This window comes from Capricornis sumatraensis, chromosome 17 (assembly GCF_032405125.1).
Source record: "Capricornis sumatraensis isolate serow.1 chromosome 17, serow.2, whole genome shotgun sequence".
Lineage (NCBI taxonomy): Eukaryota > Metazoa > Chordata > Mammalia > Artiodactyla > Bovidae > Capricornis > Capricornis sumatraensis.
Window position 1 is genome coordinate 77099122 of NC_091085.1, and position 17861 is coordinate 77116982.

The window sequence follows — 17861 nt, forward strand, 5'->3', positions numbered from 1 at the left end:
AAGTGAAAAGGTTCTGAAGACAGATGGTGGTGATGGTGGAACAACACGGTGGCTGCACTGAACGCCACTAACTATACACTTTAAAACAGTTAAGGTGGTAAATTTTACGCTATGTGTATTTAACCACTCACACACCCAAAGAGACAGGGGTAGAGATTACAGTGATGTAGCCACAAGCAAGGAATGCTGGCAGCCACTGGAAGCTGGCAGAGGCAAGGAAGGACCTTCCCCTCAAACCTCAAGAGTGTGGCCCTGTTGTCACCTGATTTCAGGCCAGTAAAACTGATTTGGAACTTTTGCCTTCCAGAACAGTGAGAGAACAGATTTGTTTAAACAATTTAACGTACTGCACTGCTGCAGGTGGGCCTCCCTAGCTGCGCTTGTCAGGTGGGGGCCACTCTCCTGCTGTTTGGCATGGGCTTCTCGTGTAGTGGCTCATGGGCTCTGGGGCGCGGTCTCTGCGGTTGTGGTGCACAGGCTTAGCTGCCCTGCGGCGTGTGGAATCTCAGGCCGGGATCGAACCTGTGTCCCCTGCAATGGCAGGTGGACTCTCAAGCACTGGACCACCAGGGAAGTCCAATTTCTGTTTCGTGGGAATTTGCCACTGAGTTCATGGTAATTTCAGACTGACGAATCTTACTTAAACTAGTCAACAACCTGAGTCTCACACCTGTGCTTATAACCAGGAAAAGGTAAAGCAGAGAAAAATCATGGTAGCCCCCTCAGTCCCTCACTTTCACCCTTTCACTGTCAACAGGCCTCTTCACATCTCATTTGCACCTCACAGGTACATAAGACAGTCTTTGCCTGACTGTCCTTTGTCTCTCTTCAAATGGGAGTCACAGATGCCTGTGAGCTGTCCATGGTCCGCTGCTGGTGATGGCTGAGCTGAGGTTCAGGATAGACACATGGGTCCCCTCCCCAGACAATCTCCCAAACTCACGGCCTCCCCACCTAGGCTGTCGACTTTACTGTGGGACAAGAGTTTGGGAGCCGACCATCCCACAATGTGGTCCTCAGAAGTGGCACAGTTTGGCCCGTGAGAGACGGAGGGGCCTGCTGGGGAGGACCTTCCTGGCTGGCAGGAGCAGGTTGGACTCTTGTGAGACCTGCATAGATGAGCAGTGAAAAGGGAGGCAGGAAGAGGAGATGGGACAATTCCCATTTAATGATGAGGGCTTCCCAGGTGGCTCAGTGGTAAAGAACCCGCCTTTTTTGCAGGGTTCTCGGGAGACTCTGGTTCCATCCCTGGGTTGGGAAGATCCCGTGGAGAAGGAAATAGCAACCCACTCCAGTATTCTTGCTTGGGAAATCCCATGGACAGAGAAACCTGGTGGGTTACAGTCCAAGGGTTCACAAAAAGAGTCAGACACGACTCAGTGATGAAATAAGGAAAGCAGCAACCCTCCACATCTTGGGTCTCTTTGTCCATCGGTAGATACTGGCTTAGCAATCTGAGTCATTTGAATATTTTTCTCCAACAGTCAGGTTTAGCTGTGAATCTGTGAGCACCTAGCTTTTCAGACTGAAGACCCCAATCTGACCAGAGGTTGTGAACCTGTGTGGATTCAGGTGGGTTCTGCTTCGTGCTCTCACATCTGTCTTTCTTCATCAGCCTCATCTTCCCCACGTCAGGTTGGTTGGCCTGCTTTTTTCTCTGAGGTTCTAGTAACAAAGTCCTTTTAAAAGACCAGACCCTGGTTTTTGTTGGCCACAGGGAGGGCAGGAGAGGGGTGGATAGGATCCTCACCAATGAGCAGTGACTCAGCAGCTCTGGCCAGCTGTGAAGGCAGATGGTGCAGCATACTTTCTTCCTCTGGAAGCATCTGTTCAGGGGAAAAGAAAAAAAAAAGGTTAGGTTGTACCACAGGACTCTAAAAGGTGTACTATGTGATGGTTTAATATGTGAACACACTGTGAAATGATTACCACCTTCAAGTTAACTAACCTCACGTAGTTACCTTTTTTTCTTTTTTGTGTGATGAGAACACTTAAGGTCTCTTAGCAACTTCCAGCAAAATACTGTTAACTATAATCACCATACTGTGCTTTCAATTTCCAGAATTTGTTCATCTTAGAACTTATATCCTTTAACCAATGTCTCCACCATTTTCTCCACCCCCGGCCCCTGGCAACTACCATTCTATTCTTCGGTTCTATGAGTTTCCTTTTTTTAGAGTGTAGGTAAGATCATACAGCAATTGTTTTTCCATGCCTGACATTTCATTTAGCACAATGCCATTAAGGTTCATTCATGGTGTCACAAATGGCAAGATTTCCTTCTTTTTATATGGCTGAATGACATTCCATCATGTAATATATATCACACCTTCTTCTTTTTTAAAATTTATTTTAATTAGAGGCTAATTACTTTACAGTATTGTAGTGGTTTTGCCATACATTGACATGAATCTGCCATGGGTGTACATGTGGTCCCAATCCTGAACCCCCCTCCCACCTACCTCCCCATCCCATCCCTCTGGGTCATCCCAGTGCGCCAGCCCCGAGCAACCTGTCTCATGCATTGAACCTGGACTGGCGATTCGTTTCACATATGATAATATATATGTTTCAATGATGTTCTCACAAATCATCCCACCCTCGCCCTTTCCCACAGAGTCCAAAAGACTGTTCTATACATACATCTGTGTCTCTTTTGCTGTCTCTCATACAGGGTTATCATTACCATCTTTCTAAATTCCATATATATGCGTTAGTATACTGTATTGGTGTTTCTCTTTCTGGCTTACTTCACTCTGTATAACAGGCTCCAGTTTCATCCACCTCATTAGAACTGATTCAAATGCATTCTTTTTAATGGCTGAGTAATACTCCATTGTGTATATGTACCTCAGCTTTCTTATCCATTCGTCTGCTGATGGACATCTAGGTTGCTTCCATGTCCTGGCTATTGTGAACAGTACTGTGATGAACGTGTCTCTTTCAATTTTGGTTTCCTCAGTGTGTATGCCCAGCAGTGGGATTAATGGGTTGTATGGCAGTTCTATTTCCAGTTTTTTAAGGAATCTCCACACTGTTCTCCATAGTGGCTGTACTAGTTTGCATTGCCACCAACAGTGTAAGAGGGTTCCCTTTTCTCCACACCCTCTCCAGCATTTATTGCTTGTAGACTTTTGGATAGCAGCCATTCTGACTGGTGTGAAATGGTACCTCATTGTGGTTTTGATTTGCATTTCTCTGATAATGAGTGATGTTGAGCATCTTTTCATGTGTTTGTTAGCCATCTGTGTGTCTTTGGAGAAATGTCTGTTTGGTTCTTTGGCCCGTTTTTTGATTGGGTCATTTATTTTTCTGATTGAGCTGCAGGAGTTGCTTGTATATTTCTGAGATTAATTCTTTGTCAGTTGCTTCGTTTGCTCTTATTTTCTCCCGTTCTAAAGGCTGTCTTTTCACCTTAGTAGTTTCCTTGCTTATAGTTTTCCTGTGCAAAAGCTTTTAAGTTTAATTAGGTCCCATTTGTTTATTTTTGCTTTTATTTCTAATACTCTGGGAGGTGGGTCATAGAGGATCCTGCTGTGATTTATGTTGGAGAGTGTTTTGCCTATGTTTTCCTTTAGGAGTTTTATAGTTTCTGGTCTTACGTTTAGATGTTTCATCCATTTTGAGTTTATTTTTGTGTATGGTGTTAGAAAGTGTTCTAGTTTCATTCTTTTACAAGTGCTTGCCCAGTTTTCCCAGCACCACTTGTTAAAGAGATTGTCTTTTCTCCATTGTCTATTCTTGCCTCCTTTGTCAAAGATGAGGTGTCCGTAGGTGTGTGGATTCGTCTCTGGGCTTTCTTTTTGTTCCATCGATCTATGCTTCTGTCTTTGTGTCACACTTCTTTATCCGTCCGTCAGGGATGCTTAGGTTGTTTCCGTGTCTTGGTTGTTGCAAATAATGCTACCATGAACACAGGCGGACAGATATCTCTTTGACACAGTGTTTTATTTCGTTTGGATGTATTCCCAGAAATGGGATTACTGGTTTATACGGTAGTTCTAGTTTTAATTTTTTGAGAAGCCTCCATACTATTTTCTCGGGCTTGATTTGTTCTTTTCGAGACCAACGAGGAAGAGAAATTGCAAAAGGACCTCAGTAAGCCTGGGGATAGCCATGGTGGGGATTGCTTGCTGATGACATGCTTTTATTTTTATTCTTCTTATTTTTTTTAATTTTTACTTTATTTTACTTTGCAATACTGTATTGGTTTTGCCATACATTGACATGAATCCACCACAGGTGTATACAAGCTCCCAATCCTGAATCCCCCTCCCACTTCCCACCCCATATCATCTCTCTGGATCATCCCCATGCACCAGCCCCAAGCATCCTGTATCCTGTATTGAACATAGACTGGCACTTCGTTTCTTACATGATAGTATACATGTTTCAATGCCATTCTCCCAAATCATCCCACCCTCTCCCTCTCCCTCAGAGTCCAAAAGTCAGTTCTATACATCTGTGTCTCTTTTGCTGTCTCGCATACAGGGTCATCATTACCATCTTTCTAAATTCCGTATATATGGATGACATGCTTTTAATTTATTTTTTATTTTCAGTCCCAGCTGGTGACTTCTTACACACTGTAGACAAATCCTCTCCTTCCCCCACCATGCTTGCCTTCTCCTGGTACATCCCTCACTCCACTCTTACCTGACTCATTCCTTCTGTTTCAGGACCCTGCCCAAAGCAGACCTTCCCGCAACCTCAACTCATTCCTGGGTCAAAATCCTTGCTAGATATTTGGAGCATTAGTACTTCTCTTGCAAAGCACGTATCACTGTGCTAATTTTAGAAGTATATGTCTCATCTTTGCTGACAGTCTGTTTCCACTCCTGGGCTGGAAGCCCTGTGAGAAGGGCAGGAACCCTGTGAGTCTCATTCATAGCTATAACCCCAGTGTCATCGCACATGACCTGGCACACAGAAGCTGCTCTTTTGTTGCAAGGATGAATGAATGAATAAATGAATGAGTGCATTCCCTGTCTCTCCCTGGGTGCTACCCGTGCCTTACCCTCTCTGGCCACCTATGTTCTGCTGCCCTGCTGCTGCTGCTGCTAAGTCACTTCAGTCGTGTCCGACTCTGTGCGACCCCATAGACGGGGGCCCACTGTCTCTGGGATTCTCCAGGCAAGAACACTGGAGTGGGTCGCCATTTCCTTCTCCAATGCATGAAAGTGAAAAGTGAAAGTGAAGTCGCTCAGTCGTGTCCGACTCTTAGCGACCCCATGGACTGCAGCCTACCGGACTCCTTCATCCATGGGATTTTCCAGGCAAGAGTACTGGAGGGGTGCTGCCCTAGAAAGGGTCAAAGAACAGCTGTGTGCCCCCCTGAGGTCCATTAGCACTTCTGAGCTTTCCTCCCACTCACGTTTTAAGTTTTCTCATTTCCGCAAACTTCACTTTTAGAACTGGGCATGGGCTGGCTGCCTGCTGCTGGGGGTTCAATGCTGGACTTTTCCTGGGGGTGGGTTCACTTCCAGATTAGACTGGAAGTTCCCTGAGGGGAAGGACTCTGCTTGGCACAGAGCCAGGTGAAAAAAAGCTTTACTCAATGCGGGAGCCGATAGACATGGATTGAAGGTGAGCGGCTCCACGCTGTGGCTGATGGCTGAGCTCTAAGTCACGGGAGGCATCCATGGTGAAGAGCCCCTGCTCCCAAGATCCCCAGATGGGGAACTTCTTTTTCCTGTGGACAGGTATTATTTTTTTCACTGTTTATTCATTTCTTTAGTTGGGGGATAATTGCTTTACAATGTTGTGTTGGTTTCTGCCATACATCAACACCAACAAAAATCAGACAAGGTACACACGTGGTGGACAGGAATTAAGATGGGCCTTGGACATAGCCTCACAGAGTTTATGGTCCTGGGGGATGGATGGGAGTGGCCTCGGAGGCAGTGTGGTGCAAAGGAATGGACTGCTTGACTTTAAGCAGTGGCTGGGTGTCTGGTGGGCAGGGAGGGCCCGAGGCATCATCGCACCCTGGCAGGGTTTGGGTGGACCTTCCCCACTCTAAGCATCTCATCACCCAGCAAGGCTCCCCTCTCTAGAGGGCCTACCTGGGGCTTTCCAGCACCAGCCCCTGAAAGCATCCCAGCCCTCCTCTGAATGAGGCCTGCCCGGGCCTGGGCTGCATGATCACCTCCATCACTGGCTCACCGTGTGCCCCTGGGTGAGCCACGCCTCTCCTCACCGCCCTCTCTTCCGACTTCCAGATTAGACCGTGTTTCCAGGTGGACAGGCTGAGCCCCAGAGAGGGCCAGGGTTTGGTGAGCTCCTTGGGAGGTATTCTCTAGCATCTTCCCTCCTTGCCTTGGAAAGGTCCCAAATAACATCACTGGGTGAGGTGCAAGGCAAGGAAATAGCTCCCGGGGGGTCCCCTTTCCCAGTCTCGGTGTCTCCTTCCTTAAGTTGGGTTAGTCGTGCGTGGGGGCGCTGCAGGCTGTAGAGGAGCAGAAAGGCGGGTGGGTGAGTGGTCATCCCTTTGGCTAAGATACTGTCACCACGCTGACTTTTCTTCAGCGACATCCAGCAACTTCTGATTTTCCCCAGAATGTTCTCCACGGAGACCAAGAATTTGGCTGATTCCTGGGACAGTCCTGCATGCCTTTCACACATGGAGAAGCCAGGTCTGCAGGGAACACGAGACCGGTCCGCGGGCAGGTGATCTGCAGCTTCGAGGTCTCCAGCCCCAGGCAGCCTGGCTCCTCAGTAGAAGAGCTGGAGCCCTGGCCTGGGTGTGGCCCCACAGCAGGCCAGGCGAGGCTGCTGGGTGCCCAGCAATGGGAGCACAGTGGGGTTTTGTGCTCCGCGGGCACCACCCCCTGGCTGGCCCCACCCCGCTCTCTGGAGAGCCTTTACCTACCCGCCCACCTCCTGCCAACGGCTCTGCCAGCTCCTCCTCATTCTGCACTCAGAGTTGCTCCCTGACCAGCGCTGGGGCCCCTGCACGACAGTCCTGCTGCCAGACTCCACGGGTCCCCTCCCCGGGCTGATGATTAACCTGGAGGCCGCATAAGGAACCAACAGCCCGGGCAGGAGGGACGCGTTGGAGCTGCCACTATGGACAGCAGCACCTGGAGCCCCCCGGCCACGGCCACCGCCGAGCCCCTCCAGGCCTACGAGCGCATCCGCAATGCAGCTGACATCTCTGTCATCGTCATCTACTTCGTGGTGGTGATGGCTGTCGGGCTGTGGGTAGGTGGGGGGTTCTGAAACACGGGGTTTGAGAGTGCAAGGGCCAAGGGGAGGAAGGGAGAAGGGGGCCTATGGAAAAGCCACGGTCTTGGTGAAGCCCGAGGAGGGGAGGGTGGGCTGCGGGTGTGTGGAGCCAGGTGGAAGTGACTTGGAAACGTCTGAGAGGAGTTCAGGGGGCACCATGTGAGGTGAGGGGCAAGCAAGGGTGAGCAGAAGTGAAAGGATGCTGGTCAGTGTCCAGGGAGGCTCCTGCATCCCAGGCCAGTGGGCAGAGAAGGAGAGTGAGAGATTGGAGAGGCTGGGGGCTTGAGAGGCAGCAGAGGACCAGCTTGAAGCTGCAGGGAGGGTCCCAGGGCTGAGCAGTGAGCCCCAGGGAGGTGACTACCTCCTGCCTTTAGTCAGATGGAAGAGAAACAGGTGGGTCGGGAAGGACACTGTGCCTGCCAGCTGCAGATGCTCTGGGGCGGCCCCTCCTGGGAGAGGCCCTGTGCCCCGTGCAGGGGCTGGAGTGAGAGCGAGCTGGGAAAGCTGGGCCCAGGGAGACAAGGAGGAGGAGGAGGAAGGCCGGAGCGTGGCCTGGGCTGGGCTGGGGAGAGGGAAGCGACTGGGCTCCCTCTTGGGACTCTGGGGACACACCAAACCAGAGAAACTTGTTCTTAGCAGTCCTGAACCTGGAAATTTCACTTGGGACAGACTCTGGCACACCTAGCAACCGGAAGACAGGTGTTTTAAGTGCGAACATCTTCCAGTCACTCTCAAAGGCCTTCATGGGGGATGACAGGCCAGGAAGCCGAGGTGCTAGCAGCTGATTGAAGTCTTTTGACTTAGAGGAGAAGAGAGTGGACATTAACCCCTTCATGGTCATAGAGTGTTTTTTTTTTTTTTAACAGAAAAAGGGAAGTATTGATTTTTAAAAAGAAAAGTGTAATTTAAAAAGAAACCAGATGTGATTGAAGGCCTCAAGTGTCACAAGGGGTCTATGTGACTGATTCTTGCCCAGTAGGCTCAGCTTCCTAGACTCTGTGGAAAGTCCAGCCAGGGGCCAAGGTTCTCAGGTTTAGCACTGGCTTCTACACCTTCCAGTGTTCTTTCAATGTTGGTAACTCTGCCCAGTCTCAGTTTATTCAGCTGTGTAATGGGTACAATCTTACCTGTTCTTATGACTCCTCATAAATGGCTGTGAGGGTCTGGGAGATGCATCTGAAAGTTCATTATGGATTCTGGGAATCTTTTAAAAATATACTTGGGTTGACCAAGAAGTTCATTTGTGTTTGTCCAACATCTTACAGAAAAACCCAAACAAACGTTTTGGCTAACCCAATACTATCATTTGCTCTCCAGGGTATGAGTCGGACCCTGAATGATTTTTGTTCTTTTAAGTAAAATGGGCAAAAGTGGTCAGTTGGGTAGGACATCTCAAGCCTACCACCAGGAGGGGAGGAATGCTAATCCTCATTTTACAGAATAAGAAATCGAAGCTCTGTGTGATTGTGATTTGCCTGAGGTTGTGATTCGTGGAGCTCGGGTCACTGACTCTCAGTTTCCTATGGCACCATGGGCTCCTCCACCCTGCCTGCCTTCATCCTCACCCCAGCTCGTGTTAGTAAGTGCTGCAAGTGAGCTGGGAATCCATCGTTTGCTAGCTGTACCTCCTGTCCCCTGACAATTGTCGATGAGCTCAACTCCCCTAACCAATCTCATTTTAGCCCTGCCAGTCCCGATGGTCATGGCGTTTACACTTCTCAGATGTCTCTGAATTCTTATTCCTTGTCTTGTTAAATGCTGCCTAATGGGCCTGTTAGTGTTTGTCTACAGTTAGTCTTTCGCTGTTAGTCAGTGCCTCCCACCCCCTGATCATTTAACATGCTGGCTGTCTTCTAATTTAAGTTTCTTTTTTCCAATGGAGTGTCGAGAGTGGTTTGGCTCAGGGACGGATATCCTGACTCCTGTGTGATCTCCAGGCTGCAGAAACAGCGATCCAGGCCCACTGTGCTTCCCCAACTTAGAAAAGGCACCCAGGCCAACATCCCTTTGTCCATCCCTGTCACTTCCAATATGTTTTCTTTTTTTTTTAAATCCTTTTAATCACTGGAAAATGCTGTCTCATTTCTTATTTCTTTAGGGTATAGTTCCATGTGTCTTTCACCACTTTCTATGGGGAATTTTGTATCCTTTTCAGCTGACTATTCCTTCTGGAAGACTTAAGATATCCTGAAACCCTTTGTGCTTGCATTGCTAAACTACAGCCCATGGACCAAATCTGGCCCACAGCCTATTTTTGTATGGCTTACAAGTTAAGATTAAAAAAAAAAAATGCTTTTCAGGGGTTGTAGAAAACCAAACCAAACAAAAAGAATATGTAGTGGAGATCATATATATCCCACAAGGCCTAAACTATTTACTTCCTGGCCCTTTTTCTTAGAGTGTCCAAGGTAGCTCCGTGGTAAAGAATCTGCCTGCCGATGCAGGAGATGCAGGAGGCGAGGGTTTGATCCCTGGGCTGGAAAATCCCATGGACAGAGGACCCTGGTGGGCTACAGTCCATGGGGTTGCAAAGAGCTGGGCACACCTGAGCACTAACTCACGTCACATGTCCTTTTTCTTAATGGAAAAAAACGTACTGACCCCTGCTTTATGCAGCATTTGCATTAATAGCATCATTGGATGCCTGAGTCGTGGCGGGGGAGCCCAACATTTCTATTTAACAGACGAGGAGCAGAGAGGGTGACTAGAAGCCACTCAGAGGAATCAGCCCCAGGGCTGGGACCAGAGCCCAGAACTTTCGATGCCAAAGGCAGTGCTCTTTCCAATATGTCACCCTTCCCCCTCCCTAAGACTCTGTCCTTTCTGGGGACGCCCTCTCCATGGTCCTTACCACCGCTTCCACTGCTGCAGTGTCCCTCACATATTCTCAGAAAGCGGGGGCCTAACTTGATCATGCTCAACCCTCTTCATCCTATTCGCAAATCTCTTGTTTAAACCACTGGACAAAATCACCTTGACAAATTGTCAGCATGTGTATGTACTCAGTTGCATCCAACTCTTTGTGACCCTATGGCCTCTAGCCTGCCAGGCTTCTCTGTCTGTGGGATTTTCCAGGCAAGAATACTGGAGTGGGTTGCCATTTCCTACTCCAGGGGATCTTCCCAACCCAGGGATCAAACCTGCATCTTCTGCATTGGCAGATGAATTCTTTACCACTGAGCCACCTGGGAAGCCTCCAAATTGTCAGCGCTTGACTCCAAAACTTCCGGCAGAAACCTCCCCCAGGGGTGCTATTTCCATCTCTGGATGACTCCGGTGGCAAGGAAATTCTTCCTGGTACCGAGCTAAGACCTGATGTCCTAGAGTGTGGAATTATTTCAGAAAGTAAAGTAGGTTGAAGAAAGTGCGAGTAAATGGGGAGACGGGGGGTGTCCTCTTGGCTGGCAAGGGTACTCTGTTCTGGTTTTCTATTAAGTTTTTGACACTTCCTCCCTAGGCCATGTTTTCCACTAACCGTGGGACTGTTGGAGGCTTCTTCCTGGCAGGTCGAAGTATGGTGTGGTGGCCGGTAAGTTTTCTCTGAAATACATATTTCCCTGAACTATGATATTCCCCACTTTCTTGTTGGCTCTGGGAGGTGGTGATTCTTTCTTCTTGCCTTTGATGCTGAAAAATGGATCACCTTCTCACTAGGTCACCAATTCACCTTAATCTGCAGTGGTAAGGGAACAAGCTTTAAAGAAATAATGCTTGACATTTTTTTCAAGGGATAAATAGAGGAAAGACTTCACAAGGAGGACAGTGTGGAAGAGCAAAAAGAGCACCTAGCCCAAGGTGATCTTGGGCACGTCTGAGCTTCCATGTCAGTTTCTATAAGATGGTAGTGATGATATTTACCTTCTAGGAGGATTATAGAAGTGGAGACCCTCTTATTGGGTAGAAACTCGGTAAATAGTAGTTCTTTTTGCTTCAAGTTCTACAGAGGAGAGATTTCTCTGTCTACATCAGGAGCCTGACACTGGGCCTGATACCCAGGAGGCTCTCAACAAATACTTGAAGAGTAGCTGGAGGAGGAGCCCCTACTGTCCCCAATCACGGTTCTCCTCATCTCTTGGTGGATTTTGTATTTTGTATGTGTGTGCGGTGTTTTCCCTGACACTTGCACATGGGCAGAAGAATCCCAATCATAGGACATATGCATAGAAGAGACATATGCAGGAAGAGAAAGTGGGAGGGCCCTTCCATCCTGTCACCCCAGGGCTTTGCTGGGTTATCAGGTCAGCCCAATGACCGGTTCTATCCAGAGTTCTCATCGAAACTACTGTTGACCAGATTGACCAAATTGTGCGATTCCTTGGGCCTAAGATAGGAGCAGGACTGGCTGGTGAAAGGGGGGTTAATGAAGCATATGTACAATGAGAAGAGAGTGACAGCTATGGAGGAAGAGAAGTGAGAAAGCAGAGACTGTCACCGACATAACACACGGCACAGAAGGTAGGAGGAAGCCGTGGCCTTCCTGCAGCTGCCCTCTGATCAGTTCGGAGATGGGAGTTAATAATTAGCATCTTGGGACGTGGCTGACGGTCTAGTGGTCAAGACTCCACGCTTCTGCAGCAGAGGGTACAGGTTCGATCTCTGGTTGGGGAGTCAAGAGCCCATACATTACACTGCACCATCAAAATGTAAAAGACGCAAGTAAGTAAATTGGTATCTTCGCAGTTGCTAGCTTTATCCCTGAAGTCATTTCTCCTTATCCTTAAGGTGGCCAAGAACACTGGGCAGCTGCTGACTTCTGTGGGGGCCCCTTGTGGTGGTCTCTCATGACACATTTTATCTTCTCATGCTTTGGCCTTTGATGCTTTCTAAAAGTTGTGACCACCAAGTTCAAGACAAGGCTGAACTGCAGTGTCCAATATGGTAGCCACTAACCACATTGACTTTTTAAATTGAAATTAAAATAAGATCGAAAATTTATTTCCTCAGCCACACTAGCCATGCTTCAAGTGCTTAATAGGTACATGTGGATGGCGGCCACCATATTCGATGCTGTGGATCTGGAACATTTCCATCGTTTTAGAGAGTTCTATCGGGCACTGCTGCTCTACAGACTTCAGAGCAGAGGCTGGCACGAAATCTCAGTGGACTTGAGATTTGCTGAATTAGAAAACCGAGTAGGACTTTCAAGTTTACTTTAGTTGTTTGGAAACTGGCACCCCACCCCACTGAATGCTTCAGCACCCCCAAGAGTAAGCCTGCCACACGTTCATACAGCCTCGGTTTCATCCAGACCTCTTTTTACTTCCTTCCTCCCACCTTAACAGGAAACTCATATCTCTTCATGTAAACTTCCTCGGGCTGATTCATTAGGGATAAGGCCTTAGCTTCCACTCTCTGGGTCTTGGAGAAGCTGATGAGAAGGCAGAGGCATGGGGCAGAACCACCCTAGGAGACAGACATTTTAGGTTAGGCCTGGGAACACATCACATCTTAACCAGTGATGATGTCTTCCTTCCTGATGACACTTGGGTTTGGATCTGGGTTGAGAGCTGGTTGATAAGAGGAACTGGCTCCACCCCACCCTGACCAAACAAGTCAGGGTCAGAGGTCTATGTGGGTTTCCTGTGGCTGTTGTCTTCCTTACTCCTGTCTCAGTGCTGGATTATTCTGACCAATGTGACATCGTTCCTCTTCCGTGGAGAAGTCCCTGCTTCCTTGATGAGGCTGAAATTTTACTCTTCTTCTTCCGACAATGGTATCTAGGGTTTCATGAGATTATATGAAAGGTTTATAAACTGCCCATGTATCCAGGTCACCTGGTGTACTTTTAAAAAATACAGATTCCAGGGCCTCATTCCAGGGTTCCACTAGATTAAAACACCTTGAAAGAAGGCTCCAAGAATCTGCATTAAAAAAAAAAAAAAAAAAGCTTCTCAGGGGCTTCCCTGGTGGTCCAGTGGTTAAGACTCTACACTTCCCAGTGCTAACATAGGGGAATCCTTTTGTTTCCTTCAAAGTCTTAAACGTAGAGAACAGCAAGAAGCCCAGAGCTCTAGGAGAAGGTTCTTTGTGGAAATAACCATGGGCAACAAATTAAAAATCTAACCTGTCTGGATGGCTCTATTAAAAAAATTATTTATTTTTGGCGGTGCTGGTCTTTGCTGCTGTGCACAGGCTTCTCTAGTTGGGGCGAGCAGGGGCTCCTCTCCGGTTGCACTCACAGGCTTCTTGTTGCGGCCGCTTCCCTTGTTGCAGAGCACGGGCTCTAGGGCATGTGGGCTCAATAGTTGTGGTTCCCAGGCTCTAGAGCACGGGCTCAGTAGTTGTGGCACACGGGCTTTGTTACTCCCATGCATGTGGAATCCTCCGTGATCAGGGATTGAACCCGTGTCTCTTACATTGGTAGATAGACTCTACCGCTGAGCTGCCAGGGAAACCCCAAGGGGATTCTTGACTAGGGATGCAGTGACCTCTAATTCCCTCTCAATTCTAAAAATGCTCTAATTCTAAAAAATTCTAGAGTAGAATGAGCATGGGCTTTGAAGTCAGCCCATCTGACCTGCTTCATGTATTAGTTGTATGTCTTTGGGCAAGTCACTGAACTTCCCTGAGCTTCAGTTTCTCCTATAGAGTAGGAGAATAATACCTACTGTGGAGGACTCTTGTCAGGATTAAATGAGATTATGCATGTACAGCACTCAGCACTGTGCTTAGCAGTTCAGTCCAGTTCAGTCACTCAGTCGTGTCCGACTCCTCGCGACCCCATGAATCGCAGCACGCCAGGCCTCCCTGTCCATCACCATCTCCCGGAGTTCACTCAGACTCACGTCCAGTGAGTCCGTGATGCCATCCAGCCATCTCATCCTCTGTCGTCCCCTTCTCCTCCTGCCCCCAATCCCTCCCAGCATCAGAGTCTTCTCCAATGAGTCAAGTCTTTGCATGAGGTGGCCAAAGTACTGGAGCTTCAGCTTCAGCATCATTCCTTCCAAAGAAATCCCAGGGTTGATCTCCTTCAGAATAGACTGGTTGGATCTCCTTGCAGTCCAAGGGACTCTCAAGAGTCTTCTCCAATACCACAGTTCAAAAGCATCAGTTCTTCAGCACTCAGCCTTCTTCACAGTCCAACTCTCACATCCATACATGACCACTCAAAAAACCATAGCCTTGACTAGACGGACCTTAGTTGGCAAAGTAATGTCTCTGCTTTTGAATATGCTATCTACGTTGGTCATAACTTTTCTTCCAAGGAATAAGCGTCTTTTAATTTCATGGCTGCAGTCACCATCTGCAGTGATTTTGGAGCCCCCAAAATAAAGTCTGACACTGTTTCTACTGTTTCCCTATCTATTTCCCATGAAGTGATGGGACCGGATGCCATGATCTTACTTTTCTGAATGTTGAGCTTTAAGCCAACTTTTTCACTCTCCTCTTTCACTTTCATCAAGAGGCTTTTTAGCTTCTCTTCACTTTCTGCCGTAAGGGTGGTATCATCTGGATATCTGAGGTGATTGATATTTCTCCAAGCAATCTTGATTCCAGCTTGCATTTCTTCCAGTCCAGCATTTCTCATGATGTACTATGCATAGAAGTTAAATAAGCAGGGTGACAATATACAGCCTTGACGTACTCCTTTTCCTATTTGGAACCAGTCTGTTGTTCCATGTCCAGTTCTAACTGTTGCTTCCTGACCTGCATACAGATTTCTCAAGAGGCAGGTTAGGTGCTTGGCAGGGGCTCAGTAAAGGCAAATGTTAACACGTGGAAGGAAGGTTAGGAGACTCAGGACAGAACCCCTCAGTTGGCACTTGTCAGATGCCCAGTACCTGGAAGCTGGCATTTATATAAAGCCATTGCTGCCACATCACTTGTTTAACTTTCACATTGACTGTGTGAGTAAATGAACACGATTTATATGCAATTTATTTATACCTACTGTAAATCATCGATTCCAGCTACACACTGACCACATTTTTACAGCTCTGGGACTGACTCTGACAGTCGGTGGCATGTCACACTTTAAGTGGCAAGCTTTGTGCTACATGGTATGTCTTACAATAGTCGGTGTTTTAGATTCAGCGAAGTGTGGTTATAGGCTTCCCTGATGACTCAGACGGTAAAGAATCCACCTGCAACGTAGGAGACCCAGATTCGATCCCTGGGTCAAGAACATCCCCTGGAGAAGGGAATGGCTACCCTCTCCAGTATTCTTGCCTGGAGAATTCCATGGACAGAGGAGCCTGGCGGGCTATAGCCCATGGTGTTCCAAAGAGTCGGACGTGACTGAGCAACAAACACTTTCACTTTTCACTTTCAAAGTGTGGTTATAGTCTAAGATATAGTCCTTAAAAGAATGTTCACTACAACCCTTGGGCTTCCCTGGTGGCTCAGGTGGTAAAGAATCCACCTACAAAGAGTCGGACACGACTGAGCGACTAACACGTTTGGAAGCTGCAGAGATGCTTCAGGGGCTGCTTTTGCTCTCCTTCCCAGCAACATGGTTTTTTCATACTTTATATGAGGGGACTCTAGTAAGATTTTTTTGAGGTCAATGTTCTGCTAACTTATGAAATTTAAAAACCTCTGATTTAGAAGAAAAATAATAATGATTTCCATTCTAAAATTTAAAATGATTTTAAAACTATTGCAGTACACATTTGAAAGGACAACACAGCATGCAAGAAAATGCAAATCAAAGTACTTTTCAAACTTGAAAAATAGTCTAAACTGCATCAAAACTATACTTTTATACTTCTAAATTTCCCTTTGGACTAAAATACAAAGTCAGTTTAAACCTGTCATCGGTCTGTAAATTTATTGTCAGAATATCAGTTCTCGAGTGTACTGGCTCAAGGAGGACATCGCAGGGACCACAGGCTCTCAGAGCTGACGCCTCTCTCAGCCTCCGGCGGTTCCTATGTCCCCTTCACCTGCCGTTAGCTTTGTTGCTTTGTGCTGTAGTAGGGTGAGCAAGCCCCCAACCTATGTTTTGAGCTTCTGTGGTGGTTCAGATGGTAAAGGATTCACTTGCAGTTCATGAGACCTGGGTTCAGTCCTTGGGCTGGGAAGATCCCCTGGAGAAGGGAATGGCAGCCCACTCCAGTATTCTTGCCTGGGAAATCCCATGGACAGAGGAGCCTGGCAGGCTACAGTTCGTGATGTTGCAGAAAAGTTGGACACGAGTTAGTGTCTAAACAACAGCAACAAGGGTGAGCAAGCAGAGAAGCTTCAGAATGATAGTCCCAGGGGGTTTTAGGAGGAGAGGACTTGCACTGACCTTGGACTGATATACCTGAAACCCCAAGGGCTTGGATAGTCCTCCACGAGAAAAGCAAGTGGAAATCAGAGCTCATAAAGTCTGAAAGAAGATTGCACAGAGGAGAGACCAGTTTTTTGGGTATACCTGGGGGTTTTGGTGACTTTGAATAGTACGGTTGTGATCTGTAACAGGTGGAGGTCCAGGCACTCTGGAAAAAGATTCCGTTCCTAAAAAGTTAATGAGGCTGAGAGATAGAGAGTTTGTGCTTGACCTGGGGATAGAAGTGAGGGACCATCTGGAGGAGGAGCAAGGACTCCAGGGCTGCGTTATAGGAGGAATTAGCTCACAAAGATAGCCAGGCCGGGGTCTTTGACTCAGAAGTGTGAGTCACTTGAGGCAAGCCAAGCCCACTGAGAAACACGGAAACCTCGTGAGTGAAATGAAACCTTACGTAACTGTGGGCCAGGAGTCCCCTTTTCTATAGCACCATGACTTGGTGTGTTGATGAACAACTGCCTGGGTGCTGTGTTGTAATGATTTTTTGAGGGTGTAGGAGATGTGAAACCAGGAAGGTGAGCTTTGAAGGGGAAATTCCCCATGCCTTGGCTAGTGGCAGCAGAAATTACTCAGAGAGGTAGAGCACCATGTACACAGCCCCACAGAGAACTTTTGTTTTGGAGGAGAGTTTGGTTACCAGCCAGAACCACTGGCAGAACTAGCTTCATGGAGCAGCAGGTACAACAGGGCTGAGCCAACCCTTTAACAAACCTCAAGGCATTTTCAAACACTTCAGAAGTTAGTATCCAAAGGGAGTGGGGATCTCACAAGGAGTTGGAGGATTTGCCTTGCCCCAGATTTATTATCAGGCCAATCATTAGCTTCTCTGAGTCTCAGAGAGTCTCGTCTATGTGGGAGATAGTAAGATCAAGATCTCAAAGCCTTGACCAGCTGGAATGCTGAGATTCCACACCACAGAGGAAGGAACCATCATCCTAGCCAGTCCATCACCAGTGGAGATAGGATGGCTGTGTGTCTCTCAATAGCCATAGTTCCTTTCCTTCCTTTACTATTGGAGAATCATCAGAGAGGAGCATTTCACAGTGGTTTAGGCCACAGGCTGACAAACTTTCTTTGCAGAGGCCCAGAGAGGAAATATTTCTGGAGGCTATACGACCTCTGCCACGACTACTTAACCTTATTGCTGTTGCAGCATGAAAGCAGCCATGTACAATAAGATGGATGAGCATGGCTGTGTTCCAATAAAGCTTTATTTACAAAACAGGCAGAGGGCCAGATTTGGCCCATAGGCTCTAGTTTGTTGACCTCTTATTCAGGCCTGGGCTCTGAAGTCAGGCTGCTTGGGTTCAAATTCAGCCTCTGCCCCTCACTAGCTGTGTGACCCTGTTTGAGTTACTGAATA

General features: G+C 47.6%; 1 protein-coding gene across 3 annotated transcripts in view; it reads left to right on the forward strand.

The window, feature by feature from the left end:
* Positions 1-7017: 7017 nt before the first annotated feature.
* Positions 7018-17861, forward strand: part of SLC5A1 (solute carrier family 5 member 1) — a 55928-nt gene continuing 45084 nt past the window's right edge. For all 3 annotated transcript variants that reach the window (XM_068989809.1, XM_068989810.1, XM_068989811.1), the window contains exons 1-2: positions 7018-7203; positions 10685-10756. In XM_068989809.1, coding sequence (XP_068845910.1) covers positions 7069-7203; positions 10685-10756 — 207 coding nt within the window. In that variant the 5' untranslated portion in view covers positions 7018-7068. The remainder of the gene's footprint in view (positions 7204-10684; positions 10757-17861) is intronic.